At 39.4% G+C, this 19,074-nt stretch overlaps 1 protein-coding gene across 2 annotated transcripts in view; it reads right to left on the bottom strand.

The window, feature by feature from the left end:
• Window positions 1-19,074, bottom strand: part of Cog5 (component of oligomeric golgi complex 5) — a 334,097-nt gene that overhangs the window by 104,115 nt on the left and 210,908 nt on the right. For both annotated transcript variants that reach the window (XR_009382819.1, XM_059279446.1), the window contains exon 11: window positions 15,830-15,911. Coding sequence is in view for 1 of the 2 variants with exons in the window: in XM_059279446.1 (XP_059135429.1) it covers window positions 15,830-15,911 (82 nt within the window). In the remaining variant the exon portion in view is untranslated. The remainder of the gene's footprint in view (window positions 1-15,829; window positions 15,912-19,074) is intronic.

The following is a 19,074-nucleotide window of genomic DNA, read 5'->3' as shown; positions in this document are numbered from 1 at the left end:
CCTCCCTCTTCTTTCTGTCTGTTAGTATTTACTGAATCCCTGCTGTGGGCCACTGAGGATGCCACCTCCATGAAGGGCACTCGTTGTCTTATGAGGCTTACATTTAGGTGGTGGTGGTAGTCAGACATGGCAGGTAAATTATTAATATGGACTATGGAGGGTACTGAAGCATATTTATTTATGATGAGATATTCTGGGAGAAGTCTTAAATGAGAAAGAGAAATTCTGTTTTCATTTCAAATAGTTCATAAAGATAGTGTTCACTTTGCTTGTTTCTGTTGAAATTTAAAAATATGGATCATAACCCAATGGGTTGCTGAATCAATATTATTATCTGGAAACTAAAAGAGAAAAGAATAGACAAAAGGCTTAGAAACCATATTTTGAAAATATTCATGACTCACAGATCATTAATAGGACTTGCTATATAAATTAACTTTATCTTCATGGTTATAGGTTTAGCCTTTTACTTTTTGAATAAAGTAAAATTAAGTTTATTGTCTGTCTAATCCATGAATTAAACTTCCTAGTAGAATATTTTTGTTAAGCATGAACATGCATAATCAGAAAGAACATGTTCCTAACTAGGAAAACTTCCCCTTAGATACATTCTGCCAAAATATTACTTAGACAATCTGTTACTTTGTCTGTAATCTTCAGCTCTGCAGATGGTAGCATTCCTTAACACGGCCTGCCTGGAATTTGAAGCAGCACTACGACACACTACAGGGACTGTGCATGCTATAAAAATGGAAGATGCTTCACAACCAACGTATTTTGGAGTTCTCCCAAGGAAGTTATTAAAGTAATAACAATATCAGAAGATACAGACTACGAAATGTGAAATATTAATGAGAATCTCTGTCTAAAATAATCATATTTCCTCTCAGTAGCTTCTTTGACAAACAAACAGATGGACCCAAGAGGTAAGTACTAAAAAACATACACTGAATTTGGCAATTAAGAAGTAGGTCACTGGTTAACTTAATGAGAACAATTTCATAGAATGGTGCAAAATAGTCAGACTTATTAGTTTCACCTAGCTGAGAAATCAACAGAATGAAATGAAGACAAAAGAAGGTATCACTCTCATGAGAAATATAGGTAAGAGGATAAAAGGAGAACAAACAGTAACTAAAGAGCACTCTTACTTTAATTTCGATTAGATTAGAAAATGTTAAGTTTGCATCCAAGGAGAAGAAATCGGGAGATTTCCAAGGCAAAAAGGAAAGTACCAATATGTTGATAAGAGCTTGCTCAAAACCAAACTGAGCAAGAATAAATGCACAGGTAGTAGAGGGGGAAACTCCATGTAGCCAAAGATGAGGGGAGGAACCAGGGCTCTAGTCTGAAAAAAAAAAAAAGGTACTCAGAAGCTGAGTTTCTTAATGAAAACTGTCTTGTCTCCAGAGGACTGATTATTCAGTGAACACAATGAGGGAGAGTGGGATAGATGGCAAGTACCAAGATCTGCAATGGCTAAAGAAAGTAAGATAGGCAGACAAATCACTCACACACTCACACTCACTGCCTGCCTGCCTGTCTCTGTCTCTGTCTCTGTCTCTCTCTCTCTCTCTCACACGCACGCACGCACGCGCACGCACGCGCACACACACACACACACACACACACACACACACACACACACACACCGCACACCAATAGCATCATTATCATTGTTTCTGGAAGTAGATTAGGAGTCCTGTGAGATGGTTCAACAGGAAAACGTACTTGTCGCCAAGCTTGGAGATCTAAGCTTGGGGCCCAAGACATGGCAGGAGAGAACTAGCTCCCACAAGGCATACTTTGACCTTCACATATGTACATTGGCGTGTACACACACACACACACACACACACACACACACACACACACCACACCACACAAATAAATGTAATAAAAATTAATAATAGTGGTGGTAATAAAATTAGATTAGGGACTTCTGCCTCTGATTGGTCAAGATGGTACAAAAGGGCCAGATTGATCCTCTTACATGAAATATACAATGGATGCAACCTATGAAGAAACTGGTTTCCAAGACATTTCATATCACAGAAAAAATGACATGATCTCTGAGAGACAGGAAACATAGGCTCCCTGCCTATTTTTTTGGGAAGGAATTTCCAGGCCACAGCACAGGGAAGGAGTAACAGACTGGCACATCAGATCATGGAAGGATGTACCAGAGAGGGGAGAGCTACAGAAACTCAAGAGAGCCACAAAGGGTTCACCCAGAGTATGAGGCAAAACTGTTACCAGCATGCGTGTTATGAAACCCCCCAGAGGGATAAACAGCCACCCCAAACATTAGAGAGGGAATATCTGTTAGTCACACAAAGCTGGGAATAAATAACTCCTGTTGTAGAAATCCTGGCTCGGAGCCTCAGAGTGAACATTAGGTGTGTGGAAAGGATCGAGAAATTCTGCCTCAGCAGCAGGAAACAATCAGTCCTAGATTAATCACTAATACCAAAGGTTCAATACCAAAGGTTCAATCTGTATCTGAGTAGCTGCAACACACGATAGGAGTATTTAAAGACAGAAAAAAAGACAACCAGCACCAAGCAAGGTGGGACTCAGTGTCTGATACACACGAAAAACATACTTTAAAAAAAAAGTAGGAAAATATAATTCACAAAGAGAAGAGACTCTGGCCAGACAACGGGGAGTAAGAACAGCACAGCAGCGCCACACAGGGCACGGCTGGTCAGCCCTGCTGCCTAGAGCACCAATTCCTTATGATGGGGAGTGGGTGTTGAGGTAAGTTTACCTTACAGAATTGTTATACAGTTTCCATGAGAAAAATGTGCTCGGCCAATCAATAATAAACAATACTCTAAAATGTATAAGACTTTTTTTCAAAGAACAAAAATATTGTATTTAAAAAGTTTAAGATTTTTCTGTATGCTAAAAGTTCTGGGGAGTAAATATTGTCATACTGAAAAAAAAAATTAAAAGATAAATTATGGCCAGGATGATGGCTCCGTGAGTAAAAGTGCTTGCCCTACAAGACTGATAACCTGTATTTAATCCCAGGAACCCACACAGAAGATGGAGAAAATCAAGTTCCAAAAGATGTTCTTGGAGCTCCAGATGTGTGCCATGGAATGCTTATATCAGAATGTTTATGCATATAAAATAAAAAGTTAAAAAAATTAAAGAGACTGATCAAAAGAAAAGAACCATGTCTAACAACCCTGTATTTTAAAGAATTTGTAAAAAGTGACAGAGTACATTTTTAGTATTTAACAATGATAGATTACAGCAGTCAAGATAAAAATTCAGACTGTTCATTTTCTCTTCCTGGCATGATGATGGCTATCACCTTGCCAAGGAGCCTCAGAGGTGGCAAACTCTTACAGACTCTCTCACTTTTTTATTAATTAATTAATTTTACACCCCAGCTGCAGTTTCCTTCTGTTCCAGCCGCCCCCCCCCCCTCTATTCCAACCACCCAGTCTACTCGCCTTCTCTTTCTGTTCAGAGAAGGGCAGGTCTCCTATGGATGCCAACACAACCCGGAATATCAAGCTGCAGTAAGAGTAAGCACCTCCCCATGTACTAAGGCTGAGCAAGGAGAGTCATTATGAGAAGCAGGGTTACAAAAGACAGTAAAAGAGTCAGAAACAGCCCCTAGTCTCACTGTTAGAAGTCCCACAAGAGGACCAAGCTACACAACTGTTACATATATAGAGAGTGCCTAGGTCAATCCTATGCAGGCTCCCTGGTAGTTGGTTCAGTCTCCATGAGCCCTAATGAGCCCAGGGTAGCTGATTCTATGAGTTTTCTTGTGCTGTCTTTGATCCCTTTGGCTCTTATAATCCTTTCTCCCCGACTTCTGCAGGACTCCCTGAGCTCTGTCTAATGTTTGGCTATGGGTCTGCATCTGTTTCTATCAGTTGCTGGATGAAGCCTCTCTGATGATAATTGGACTAGGCACCAATCCCAGCACATCCCATTGGCAGGACAGACTGTAGGTCTAAGGTTATGTGGCTGAGTTGGTTTCTCACTCCCTCGTACACATCTCTTTTTATGAGGATATAAATTCCACGAGATCAAGGCCCCACCTTATGATTTCATTTAACTTATTTTCTTCCAGAACATCCCTTGTAGTATAGTTCTTTCCTCCACAATGGAGCAGTTGTGAGGACTTTTACCTCATTAATTTCCACTTGTGTGTGTGTTGGGGGGGGGGTAGGGGAAAAGGATGAAGATTAGAAATTTCTCAGTCCCCTTTCCTCATGGAGATTCCAATCACCCCTATAACAGTAAAACTGACTGGCATGAGTTTCTTTTTTTCAACATTATTTATCTTTTATTTTTATTTTTTATTTTTTTAAGTTTTTCGAGACAGGGTGTCTCTGTGTAGCTTTGTGCCTTTCCTGAAACTCACTTGGTAACCCAGGCTGGCCTCGAACTCACAGAGATCCGCCTGGCTCTGTCTCCCGAGTGCTGGGATTAAAGGCATGCGCCACCACCACCCGCTGGCATGAGATTCTTGATGGTCCAGCTGCCAAGAGTTCTCAAGGGGACTGCTGGGTTGTGTAGCTGTGAGTCATTCATGCTTGCATAAGTAAGTAGCCTTAATAAATTTGCTGGTTCACCAAGCTGAACTTGAATGGAAATTCTCATTGCTGTCTGTGTTCTATCTACAGTGAAAAGGCATTTATTTCCTTACATCTCCCCAGAAAAATCAAATAACAAGCTCTTTGTCCCAAGAGTCACATCAGGGATTTGGGTTTCAATGTATTAATTATGTGTGGGTAGGGACACACATGCAAACATTTTAGACCATAACACAGATATTTTCAACAATTCCTTGTAGAGAGAATTTTCCCTAGTCCCACCCAGCCCTGCAGTCCCATAGCCACTTATAAAATATTCACTCAGAGGCTTAATATTAATTAAAAACTGCATAGCTAATGGTTCAAGCTTCTTGCTAGCTAGCTCTTACAACTTAACTCAACCCATTTTTATTAATCTATGTATTGCCACGTGTTCCATGGCTTTACCTATGTCCCATTAAAATGTTGTTCCTTGGACATCGGGCTGACATCTCCCCCAACTCTGCCCTTTTTCTCTCTGTATCTCTGCTTGAATTACCAGCCTGCCTCTAAGCTGCCTTGCCATAGGCCAAAGCTGCTTTATTTATTAGACAACGGGAGCAACATATATATTCACAGACTACAGAAAGACATCCCATAGCACTCCCTTTTTCTGTCTAATCAAAAAGGAAGGTTTTAACTTTAACATAGTAAAATTATATATAACAAAACAGGTATCAAGCAAGAACTACAGTTACAATATCTAGTCTATTTGCATTTGGCAAAATCAAAGAAAATATTCTATCATCTATCCTATTTTTGTGAGTTTAAAGTTTCATATCTAATTTACCTTTTATGGTAATCAAGGAAACCTATAATTATAACTATCTAGTCTTCAACTCCATCAAAGACCCAGAAGGATATAATATTACGTAAGTAACAAGAAAGTGCATTGTAAGCAACTTCTAAAATTCTACAAGTGACAGAGACATCTGGCTCCCTGGATAGTCACCCAAAGCTCCTCTGCAATGTTGGGGCATCTATCATCAGCCTAAAGGCATAGAGTCTCTGGCAGACTGCTTTGTGAAGCAGGAAATCTGAAGGATTGTCTCGCCTATTGGCAAAGTTCATCAGTTGCTTCTCCCTGTGTTCTTCAGAATGTCTGGCAGTCTCCTCTGCGAAGAAGGAACCTGAAGGACTATCTCACCTTGCAAAGTTCAGTGGTCACCTTCCTATGGGTCCTGCATGTCCAGTTTATATAACATCCTGTAAAGCAGTCGAGGCAAGGGCACTTTTTTGCCCAGTGGCTAACATTTGTCACAAAGAAAACAAACTCCATAATGAGTTTCTTTGATGCCCATCATCCTCTTTGAAGTAACTGGTGCTGCGAGGAGCAGACAGGTCTTACTGTCCAGAAAATGTTTTTAAAACATTTTAAATGCCATATTCCGTAGGTCTTTGAAGTGTTTGAAGATTACCTACCTAACTGAAATATATTTTTGTATATCTAAAAAACTCAACTAACATGACTGTAAGTTTGACTATTAAGATGACTATTAAGTTGTATTTCTTAATTATATATTACATTTTTTAAATAAGCTATATAAACATTATACCCTAAACAAGAGTAGAAATATACATACAGTATAATAAAATTAACCTTAAATTTGTATCAATAAACCATACCAATGCAATGTATGTAAGATTAATAGTTGTTTTTTTGATTAAAGTGGATTCAATAATCTACCCTTTTATCCTATCATTTCTATATCATATCCACCTTTTTTCTTTTAGAAAGAGATTGACTATGATCAATAAAAATTTGTAATCACACCCCTAAATGAAGACAAGCATCCATAATCCATTTCTTTGGGAATGTGGACGTAGTGTTCTAGGCTACTTCCTCCTGATTGGGGGCACTGTTAATCTTATGGGGACGCTGAGGAAGTTTAGGATTATGGTCAAGCCTTGGCTGTCAGCTTTGAAGCCTTTTGGAACGCAGAACTCAGAGGAAACTGCAACAGAGGTATTTTGAAATGCTGGATCATCTGGGCCATTTGTTTTCATTGGCATCTGAGAACAGGCTCTGGGTTAGACAGGGAGAGCTAGGCAGGGACAGCACAGTGGACAGACAGCACAGGTGAGAGCGAGGCATTACCCACATTTAAAATTGGCTTTTCCAGAAAAAATTGTGTTGAAAACAGTTCAAGAAAGTTATCAATTTAAATAAAGTTACCCTGGTCTGAGTACACTATTTAAAAATATGTGACAAAAGGCTAGACTGTTTTATGTCAAGTTGCCACAAACTAGAGTCCATGGGGAAGAATTCTTATTGAGAAAATGCGTCCACAGGGCTGACCTGTGGGTAAGTCTACAGGGCATTTTCTTGACTGATGACTAATGTGGGAAGGTCCAGCTCATTGTAAGTGGTGTCACCCCTGGGCAGATGGCCTAGATAATTTAAGAAAGCAGGTTGAACAAGCATGAGTGAACAGGTCACTAAAGCAGCATTACTCCATGGCTTCTGATTGAGTTCCTGCCTTCAAGTTTCTTCCCTGCTTGAGTTCCTGTGTGGGCCCTGGCCCTCCACTGTGAGTGGCTGCAACCTTGCTTGCCTACCTTGACCAGAAGTCCTCCCTATTCAGATTCCTTGCCTGTTTCCTTCTCACCTAACTGATCAACTGGAGGTTCTTTGTTCCTGTATCCTTCATTTGGTGTAAACAGCTTAGATGCAAAAATGTAGCGAACTTCTGCCCTCCGGGGAACCCTCATTGTGCTGTAAGCCTGTATTTAAGGTTTCCTCCCTCTTTCAATAAACAGCATTTGGCATTCGGCCGGCATTCGGCATTCAGCCAAGGCGAATGACTCGCTGTCTCTTGTCCCTTATTTTTTAATCCGCAGCCCCTCGCTCGGACATGGTGAACGTGTGTCGGTAATGCGGGCGTTGCCGCCGAGTAATGGACTGTAACAACCTAGACATAAGTATAAAATGAAATAAACCTTTCCTCCTCAAGTTGCTTTTGGTCATGGTCTTTTACCACAGCAGTAAAAATCTCTGGTGGTTTGAAAGAAAATGGTCCCTAGAGGGAGTAGCACTATTAGGAGATATGGCCTTGTTGGAGTAGGTGTGGTTTTGTTTGAGGAAGTGGGTCATTATGCGGGCAGGCTTTGAGGTCTTTTTCTCAAGCTTCACTCAGTGTGACAGTCAACTACCTGCTGCCTTCTGGTCAAGATGTAGCAAGAACCACATCTGCCTGCATGCTGCCAAGCTCCCCATCATGATGATAATGGACTGAACCTCTGGACTGTAAGCCACCACCTCAATTAAATGTTTTCTTTGTAAGAGTTGCCATGGTCATGGTGTCTCTTCACAGCAATAAAAAAACACTAATACAGAAGGTGGTACCAGGAGTAGAGTACTGCTGTGATAGGCCATGCTTTGTTTGGACGTTGGTACTTGGTGTTAGGAAAGCAGTTGAATGCTTTAAGCACTGCTCAATGAGGCTTACTAGTAGGAACATAGAAGACAATGGTGCTGATAATGATTTGAAAGGTCAGGAGCTGGCTCAAAAGGTTTCAGAGAAGAAATATGTTGTCTAGCAATCATTCCTGTGATATTTTGGTGAAGGAAGTGGCTACCTTTTGCTGTTGTTGGAAGAGTCTGCCTGAAGCTAAAGTGAAGAGTTTTGAATTAATTCCATCTATAGAAGAAATCTCAAAACAGCCTAGCATAGACTCTGTCATGTGGATATTTGTGAAGGCTGCTCAGTCTTCTCTCAGAGATCAGGCCTCAATTTCAGTTTCCTGAGACTTGAGCAAGCAGTTTCTGGGAGGGCCAAGAACAAAAGACAGTCCTTGCAGTAGCTCCCTTTCTGCACGTACTCTGACTGCTCAAAGTTCAGCCAGATGTTTACTTTCTGGGGCCCCTCACCAACTTAGAGTTATGTGCAGTATGTGCTTGGCCAGCCAGCCCCCATGGTGGCTCAAGGACAAAGCCTGGGACTTGTGCTGGACTGCCCCCAAAGTAATAAATTGTAACCACCAACCAGTAAATTCAAAGGTTACATACCCTCACCCAATTAAAAGAGAATAGAGATAAAAATAAACCAATCCGAGTTGCACCCGTGCAAAACTCCCCCAACCCCCCTGAAGGGCTTGTGGATTTTGCCTTTAAAAAGCTAGCCACACAAAGAAAAAGTAAGTTCCTCCTGGCCTCACGACTAAGAGTGAGTGCTTTGGATCGAGCTTCCCTGCCCGCGGCTTGTAAACAAACAGAAATAAACCATGCTGTTGCATTCTGAACCTAAGGTCTGTGGTGGATGTCTTTGGGGTCCCAATCTGGGCATAACAATTTGTACTAACTCTAATGAAGATATATAATGAAAAGGAGCAGGCTGAGCAGGGTAAATTGCAAAAAGCAAAGTTTGAGGAGAAAAAGAGCACCAGGAAATAGAATAGAGCTAAATCCTCTGTTCAATGAGAGAAACAGATTAAGAAATGGAGAGATGGCTCAGTGGTTAAGAGCACTGGCTGCTCTTCCAGAGGACCCGGATTCAATTCCTAGCACCCATATGGCAGCTTACAACTATCTGTAACTCCAGTTCCAGGGGACCTGACACCCTTACACTAATGCATATAAAAATAAAATTAAATAAATTAAAAAAAAAACAGAGATGGATTATTGGGAGTGGTGACCTTGGGGCAAGATCCCACCCAGCTAAGTCTCTACTCTGTGAAAAGGATCTGAAGAAAAGCTTAGAGCTTGGTATGGTGGAGCACACCTTTAATCCCAGTACTGGGAAGGCAGAGGCCGGCAGTTCTCTGAATTTGAGTCCAGCCGTGTCTACAGAGCAAGTTTCAGGACAGCCAAGCTTAGGCAGTGAAAGACAGGAAGCTGGTGAAGAAGTAATTGAACAAGGGGACCATGGTCCAGCCCCAGCATGAAGCAGAATTTGGCAGCTTCAGCCATGTGGTTCTGGCTTTAGAGTTAAGGATAGAAGAAACAGGTTATGGCATTTACCTGAAAGCCTAAGAAAAACCACTGTGTCAGGCTAGGCATGTGTCAAGGTTGTCCTTGAATAAATATAGATACACAATCCTTCTCCAAGGATTGCCTTGGAGAACCCAAGATGTTAGAGATGCCAGAGTTATAGGATACCTGCAGAGGAGAGCTGCTACCAGGGAGTGGAACCAGCCCAAGAGAAAGAAGTATGTTGCAGTCAACAAAGCTGAACAGAGCTGGAGATGTGGAGATCATTTTGACATCAGACATGGAGATGCAAAGTTTGGAGTTTGCCCAACTGGTTTTCAGTCTTGGGTTGGTCCAGTATTTCCTCACTATGCTCCCTTCCCTACATTTTGGAATGGTAATGTATATCCTGTGCCCTTATGTGTTGGAAGTATGTGTTCTGTGTTATGATTTTTATTTTATGGGGAATACAGTTAAGAGACTGCATGAATCTTAGAAGAGACTTTGAAACATTGTTGAGAATGTGACAGAGTATAGGGACTTTTGAGGTTGGATTAAATACATTTTAAATTACGATATGGCTATAAGCCTTCGGGGACCAGGGAGTGGAATGTGGCAGTTTGAAAGAAAATGACCCCTAGAGGGAGTGGCACTATTAGGAGATGTGGCCTTGTTGGAGTAGGTGTGGTCTTGTTTGAGGAAGTGGGTCACTGTGGAGGTGGGCTTTGAGGTCTTTTTTTCAAGCTTCACTCAGTGTGACAGTCAGTCAACTACCTGCTGCCCTCTGGTCAAGATGTAGCCAGCACCACATCTGCCTGCATGCTGCCAAGCTCTCCATCATGATGATAATGGACTGAACCTCTGGACTGTAAGCCACCACCTCAATTAAATGTTTTCTTTGTAAGAGTTGCCATGGTCATGGTGTCTCTTCACAGCAATTAAAAAAAAACCCTAACTGAGACAAAACTTAACTAAGATATAGATTAATATCAACAACTGAGCTTTTTAATCTGTGTTTTCATAAAGCTTTCCAAAACACAATCTAACTTTTTGATGTCCTTTCTCCTAAAAATGCCAAGGCCATTCAAACCACCATGAAGAACTGGGACAACTGTCATTCCCCTTTCACTGGAGTTGGTGGGAAAGAGAATCATGTTTTGTTTTCAAAGTAGTACATTAACTGGAACAGTGAATAAGGAAAATTTGGGCAGTGACAGAAATTTTCTACATCTTAACTGTAATGATAAGAACATGAATGTAAGCATTCCCCTATAGTGGTATGTTTCTCTGGTCCCACCTGGCCCCAAGGTCCTGTAGCCACTTATAAAATAAATCACTCAGTGCCTTAATATTTACAAACTGTATGGCCTATGGCAGGCTTCTTGCTAGCTAGCTCTTTCATCTTATATTAACCCATTTCTATTAATCTACGTTTTGCTACATGGTCGTGACATTACCATTCTGCTAGTATTTTGTTGTTTCTTGGGTGGTGGCTAGGTGTCTCTCCCTACACTCCTTTCTTCTCTTCATATCTCTGCTTGGATTTTCCACCTACCTCTAAGCTGCCCTGCTATAGGCCAAAACAGCTTTATTTATCAGCCAACAGGAGCAACACATACTCAGAGCATACAGCCCCAAGTTGAATGCCAAGATCGCAGGGCTGGTGGGATGGGAGAAACATTTGGCACACCAACTTGGGGCTCTCGAATTTCCATAAGACCTAAAAGAGTTTAAAAAGGGCTTCTAAACACACATTAATGGAGCCAAAACCAGCTTCCTACTTGTGTCTCTCATACAGGCCACAGTACAGAGACGCCACAGCATTCAGGCTTGAGCACAGCATGGGGGATTCCCACATCGCTACACAGAGCTGTCTCCAAGCTGCGCAGCCCACTGCATGGTGGATTTAGCTTTTACTCATATAGACATCAAGGGTTCATGAGCCAGCTGCATGCTATCTGGTGGCAGCATGGGTCCCAGAGTTGTCGGGATAAGCATGACTCTCCTGGGTACCTCCGTTATGTTAGGAAGCTTAAGTGGGCAGAGTCAGCAGCCAGGACTTCAATCTTAGCCATGCTATAATTTGCAATGACCAGAAAAGGATTATAGATACACAAAAGACAGATTCGGATGGAATAAACCCCTAAATGGTTTATATTGTGTGTAAAAATGTACATAGGCTTGGAAGAGAGAGGAAAAGGAGGATAGATAGTTACATAAAGTCTTTAAAGAGACAGTAAAAGTAATATAATAAGCCATGTAAAAATGGAAATCACACAGAGAATCTGGATTGTGTTGTCTTTGGGATTTTTAACTGCAGAAAGACATTTGATTGTAAAGGCTGCTAAGTTAAACCAATATATATACACACACACACACACACACACACACAAATATAGTATCATATAGTATCTTCAAAATTTGTGTCTAGGGATTTGTTGCTTTGGAAAAGAGGTTCTGCTTTTGTTTCCACAGAAGATGAGAACCTATGGATTGCTTCCAGGGTAATATGGTTTGATCAGCCAAGATCTTCTGAAAGGTCTCCAATAATACCATGGCCCAGATGATCCAACATCCAAAATCAACTTCAAAGCAACTGGCTGAGATGGTCCATCCTCACAGATTACTACAGCCAAGATTTAACTATAATTCTTAATTTTTTCAGGATCCCCATAAGATTACCAGTGCCTCCAATCAGCAGGAAATAGTAGGAGAAGCTACGCCCAAATTCCCAAAATATTGTTTATAAATTTTATTTTTATTTAAAGGGGATTGATTATAAATGCAATCCCTTTCTAAAGAAGAAAAGGGGATAGTATAGATATGATAGGATGAAAGGGTAAATTAATGAATCTACTTTTAAAGAACAACAACTTGTTTAAAATGTTATATACACTGCTACAGGTTTTAGTTTATTACAAATTTAAAGTTAATTTTGTCATACTGTATGTATATTTCTACTCTTGTAAGGTATTATGTTTATGTAGCTTATTTAAAACTGTAATGTATAATTAAGAAATACAGATTAGTAGTCATCTAGGATAATCAAACTTATAGTCATGTTAGTTAAGTTTTTTAGGTATATAAAGGTATAATTCAATTAGATAGGTATGAGAGCCCACAACTGACTCAGTTTCTCAGTTTGAATCTGAAGTCTATTCTGAGTCAATAGAGTTCAGGCTTGCTTGCTTGCTCCAGGGCTGTGAGAAAGTCCTGATTAGCCTGCAGAGTCTCCTTGAAGGGCTGTGAGAAAGTCCTGATTAGCCCACAGGAAGCAACATACTATCTAGCTAGACGAAGGCTGCTGATGCCAGCCAGAGGTACATCAAGATAGAAAAAGAAACTGCCTGCTCCTTGACACAAGGACAGGATAGATAGTGGTTGAATGCCTGGGCTGTGCATTGTTCTACCTCTGTCCTTTAAAACTGTATATAAGCTGGCTGTGAAATAAACTCGGAACTGTCCAGCATTGACTGGCAGTCCTCTTGACTCTTTTCTGTCTTCTTCATTGTCTCTACAAATCTGCACACTTCTACCCAGCTACCCAGCTAACTGGTTGGCAGGCTCCGACAGGTAGGTGATCTTCACACACTTCAAAGACTTACTTACAGAATATAGTATTTAAAATGTTTAAAAACTCAGACTTTCTGTACAGTGAGACAGTCTGCTCCTGGCAGCACTGATTTACTTCAAAGAGGAAGATGGGCACTGAAGACACTCCATATGGAGTTCATCTTCTTTGCAGAACTGGCCATTTGGGCAAGAAACTGCTCTTGCCTGGACTGCTTGACAGTATGTTGTATAGACTGGACATGCAAGACCCATGAGAAAGTGACCACTAAATTTTGCCAAAACAAGGTGAAATGGTCCTTCAGTTTCCTGCTTTGTAGAAGAAACTGCCAGACATTAGGGAGAAGCGACTAAAAACTCTAGATCTATAGGCTGAAGATGGATGCCCCAATGTTGCAGAGGAACTTTGGATGACTGTCCAGGTAGCCAGCTGTCTCTGTTATTCTAGATTTTTGGAAATTGCTTACAATGCTCTTCCTGTTTATTTAGGTAATATTACATCCTTCTGGGGCCTTTGATGTAGTTGAAGACTAGATAGTTATAATTTTCCTTGGTTAAGGAAAAAGATAAATTAGATATGAAACCTTAGACTCATGAATACAGGATAAAATATTTTCTTTAATTTTGCCAAATACAAATAGATAGATATTGTAACTATAATTCCTGCTTGATAACTGTTCTATTAGATGTAATTTTACTATGTTAAAGTTAAAATCTTCTTTTTTGATTAGATAGAAAAGGGGAAGTGTTGTGGGAAGCCTTTCTGTATGCTGTAAATATGTGTTGCTTCCATTGGCTAATAAATAAAGCTTTTTTTGGCCTATGTCAAGGAAGTTTAGAGGCAAGCAGGAAATCCAAGCAGAGATATGGAGAGAAGAAAGGAGAGTAGGGAGAGATGCCTAACCGCTGCCCAAGGAACAGCAAGATGCCATCAGACAAGTAATGCTATGGCCACATGGCAAAACATAGATTAATAGAAATGGGTTAAGATGAAAGAGTTAGCTAGCAAGAAGCCTGCCATAAGTCATACAGTTTGTAAATAATATTAAGCCTCTGAGTGATTTATTTTATAAGTGGCTGCAGTACCACAGGGCCGGGTGGGACTGGGCAGGACCGGAGATACGATGTACCACTACATTTCCCAACATACATAGAATTTTATGTTAAAATTGGGAATTTCTACTCTATACAAATTATAGTTCAACAAAGTTCATCAAAACGAGAAAACAAAGGTAGAGAGACAAAGAGGACTCTCATAACACGATTGGAGTGATTTACAGCAGTCACACAGTCCTCAATGAAGTGGCTATTTAACTGTGTAGCATAATTTATGAGAGACTGAAGAGGAGGCAGGAAGCAGTTCAGTAGACTGAAGCTTCTGGTGACTCAACAGTGTTCACTACATAGTAGGCCATTTCAGGAAAAGCCTGTGAATAAAAATTTAGTTACACACAACACCCCCTGCCCCCCGCCCCACTCTGCTTTTTTTTTTTTTTTTTTTTTTTTTTTTGGAGACTGTGTAACGGTCCTAGCTGTCCTGGAACTCACTTTTGTAGACCAGGCTGGCCTTGAACTCACAGAGATCTGTCTGCCTCTGCCTCCCAGGTACTGGATTACACCTCCTGGATCACACACACACACTCTTAAAGCCCTTACAACAACTTACATTTATTGTTCTGGAATTTGGTAATTAAGCACATACTTAGATAATTCACATATTTCATGCCTTCTAGCTACTCTGCCATAGTTCAAAGCTATCCTGAGCTCTATATTGAGGTCCTGTCTCAAAGAAATAAAAACAACAAGAAATGTTTTGTGAATCCTATTTTTTTCTTTAAATTTATTATTGTATGTACATATACTGGGGCTGGGGCGTGCATGCCACAGTGTGCATGTGGATGTCAAAGGACAACTCTGTGGAGTCAGTTCTTGTTACCTGTTTTTTCTTTAAGCAATACACTTTATTTAGCTCAGCAAATCAAAAACAGCACTTCACACAAAATCATGTAAGACTTCTCTACCTTTATATGGATCCTGTAATAAAACTTAGGTCATCATACTAGAGTGGCAAGTGCCTTTACCTGATGAGCCATCCAATAGGCCTGAATGAATCAGATTCTAATGATCAACTTGTAATTCACAATTCAGATTCTTTATTTATATCAAATCTTCATTTTTATAGCTTCATTTAAAAAATAATTCACTCTAATAAAGAATTAACTAAATTTTTATCATCAATCGTTTTATATTATCCACACAGGAAATAATCAGCTCAATTAAGAATATTATTCTAAGCTGGGTAGTAGTGGCACATGCCTTTAATTCCAGCACTCGAGGCAGAGACAGGTGGATCTCTGTGTGTTCCAGGGTTACACAACATAGTGAAATCCTGTCTCAAAAAATCAAAGAAGTCGAAGAGAAACAACAGGAGGGATTTTTGTTTGTTTGTTTGTTTGTTTGTTTGTTTGCTCGGTTGGTTGGATGGTTTTTCAAATAAGAGTTTTTCTGTGTAGTTCTCTGTGTGCTGTACTGGAATGCATTTTGTAGATCAAGCTGGCCTCTAACTTATAGAGATCCACCTGCCTCTGCCTTCTGCATGCTGAGATTAAAGACAAGCAACACCACCCAGCCAGGAGTTTTAGAACAGTAATAAAATAGTTTTATAAAGCAATACAGCAAAATTTTTGACATCAAATTTTAAAGCAACTAAACATTTGAAATGAATCCAAATGGATGGTAAACTTACAGTTTGTTGCTGCATGAAAGTGAGAAGAAAGTGCCTGGGTAACTGCACTCCAAAACATGTACAAAATTTCAGGCTGTCCATCCTATGAGCCAAACACAGAACAGGAGAGCATTAGTTTACTTTAAGATGTGTAACAAAGGCAGGATAGATACTCAAAGTTAAGAGCACTGGCTGCTCTTTGAGAGGACCCATGGTGTTCCCAGCATTCTTATCTGGGGGTTCACAACTACAGGTAACTCCTGCTATAGGGTACCCACACACATGTGGCATTCACTCATTGATACTTAGTTACACACGTAAATAATAAAGTAACCAAATAGAAAGAGAGAGAAGATTCAAGTTTTGTTTTAATTCAAGAAATTAGTTGCTATCTTATCCTGCTCTGCTACTCATTAGCCCTATGTCCTTGGGCAAGGCGTATGGACATTCTCAGCCCTCATCTCCTCATGTGTAAGAAGGACTGGCAGTAGAACCATCACTGCAGCACTATTATGAGGATTACAGAAGTTAATAAAAGGCTTGGGCCAGTGCCACATATAATAAACCCTCAATGAATGTTAGCTATTATCATCTTCATCCTTTGATATACACAAGCAATTTGTGGGGCTATAACAAGACAAAGCATGCACACAGCACACACACTCAGATCAAGGATGGCTAGCATTATAAAAGGCAATGTTCAAAGTTTGCATATTTAAAGAAAAATGACAGCATCACTACTAATTAAAATCATCAGGTTACTTGTATTCAACTTTGAGGATGTTTTATAAATAGACAATGGAAAGGAAAGGCAAGTATTGATACACATAGAATTTGTTAGAAAAGAAAAAGGAGGGGCTGGAAAGATGGCTCAGCAGTTAAGAGCACTGGCTGCTCTTCCAGAGGACCTTGCACTCGCATGGTTGGGATTCAATGCCTTTCTCTGGCCTCCATAGACATGGCATGCACATGGTGCAACACAGAACACACAGGCAAAATATCCATTCACATAAACTTAAAAAAAATCTAAAAATAACTTCAATTAAAAAAAGAAAAATATTTTAATTTTAGAATAAAGTTACATTCTACAAAAATTTAACAACTATATTAAGGTATGTATGTACCTATGTATGTTTGTCATATATCAAATTGCTAGTATTTGACCAGTTTTGAAGTCCAAAAATACTAACTTCATATGGTTCAAAGTAAATATAGAAAATATGTTCTAACAATGAAATACTATCAGTGAAATAAAAATTAAATCCTAATTTAAATGCTAAGTTGAAAAAAAATCAGTGAAAAAATTCATTTGTAGAGTCATACTTATGCACACTTGCATTTTTGTTATTATTTGCTTCTTGCTTTAATACTAATGGCTTTGCATTTATGCATATGAAAAATTATATATAAGAAAAAGAAAAATCAGAGTTGATTTCACATATAATATACAATGACCAAAATCTATTCAAATTCCTAAGATTCATGTATTTACATATTCTGCTGTCTCTCATATATCATGTATTTTCTTTTTTTGAAGCAGGGTCTCTCTTCATAGCTAAACCTAATCTGTAACTCACTGTGCAGATCAGGGTGGCATCAAGTTGGAGATCCTCCTGCCTCCAACCCCTAGAGCTGTGATTACAAGAGTGAATCACCATGCTCAGCTCTCATGTATCTTAAAGATGTTTTTCTATACTAAAGAAGCATGATTTATTAATTAAGAAAAAAGACAAAAATTGCAGGATCCTTACCCTTGGTGCACAGAAAGTATTCAACAAAACAATATATTTTCATAATTAAAAAATACAAAACTCTAGGAATGGAAGGAAATTACATCAACATAATATCGCCCATATATGAACATGATACTCAGTGGTATATAACATGCAATGTTCCATCTCACATCAATCATGGCAATACTATAAGTCCTGATGGAATAATCAGGCAAGAAAAGAAATAGACCTCCATTTGTAAAAGTCTTCTACTTATCTAGGATGCAGAAACTCTAAATAGTCCATAAAAATATCACTAGAATAAATGAATTTCTATCATTCTAGTGTAAACTGTATAATTATTTAATCTGTACAATAAAGTGTCAACACGTATCCGCTGTATTTACACAGACAGCAAACAACTTGAAAGGGAAATAAACAAAACGATGTTAAGCAAAAAATATTTAAAAAAACAACTTAGCCAAAAAGGCAGAACTTGACTAATGAGAGTCAAAGAACATTGGTGAAGAAAATGAAAGAGTCACTAGAAAGACATCCTCTGTCAGTAGACTGGAAGCTTTAACATTATTTAAATGCCCACAGTATTGAAAGTGATTTACAGATGTAAGACAATCCCAATGCCTTTTTCTTTTTCCAGAAGCAGAAAAAAAATCCTTAAAATAATATGGAATCTTACAGATGCCAAATATCTAAGTATCATTTTCGAAGTCTCACATTTCCTGACTTCAGAACATAATATAAACCTACAGTCATCAAAACTACTGGCATAGAGACAGATACAAATAGACATAGGCCAGCAGAACAACATACATAGCCCAGGACCAAAGCTTTACAGAATAGGGTTATATGATCCAGAAGGCACCATGGCTACACAAGGAAAATATAGTCTTAGCAAAAAATGTGCTGAGAAAATTAGATATAGATGTACTAAATAATGAAACAGAATCTGTAGCTTACCCATAATAAAAATTAACTCAAAATGAAGACTTTAACAAGACTTAAAACAGTAAAATCCCTAAAGGAAAACATGAAGCAGCTCCAAGACAATATATGTCACAATAATGACTAGACATAGTTCTGGCATCAAACTGGAAAATGTTAGTGCAGAAATGAAATCAACTGGATGGAGAGAATATTTGCCAACCACAGACATAATGAGGGGTTACTGCATGGAACACACTACTCTATAACAACAACAATAGAAGACAAAGAAGAAGCAGCTGAAGCAGCAACAGCCTCCACTGCCAATTAAAAATATAGAAAGGGCCGGGCGGTGGTGGCTCACACCTTTAATCCCAGCACTTGGGAGACACAGGAAGGTGGATCTCAGTGAGTTTGATGCCAGCCTGGGCTACAAAGTGAGTTCCAGGACAGCCAGGACTGTTATACAGAGAAACTCTGTCTCAAAAAACCAAAAAAAAAAGAAAAAAAGAAAAAAGATACAGAAATGAATTAAATAGACATTTCTCCAAAGAAAATAAACACAGGATCAACATCAGGAACAGGGAAATGTAAATCAAAGTCAAATGTAAA

The sequence above is a fragment of the Peromyscus eremicus genome, chromosome 14, assembly GCF_949786415.1.
Source record: "Peromyscus eremicus chromosome 14, PerEre_H2_v1, whole genome shotgun sequence".
Lineage (NCBI taxonomy): Eukaryota > Metazoa > Chordata > Mammalia > Rodentia > Cricetidae > Peromyscus > Peromyscus eremicus.
Note: the sequence above shows the minus strand (reverse complement) of the source record. Positions and strands in the feature narration are given on the sequence as shown.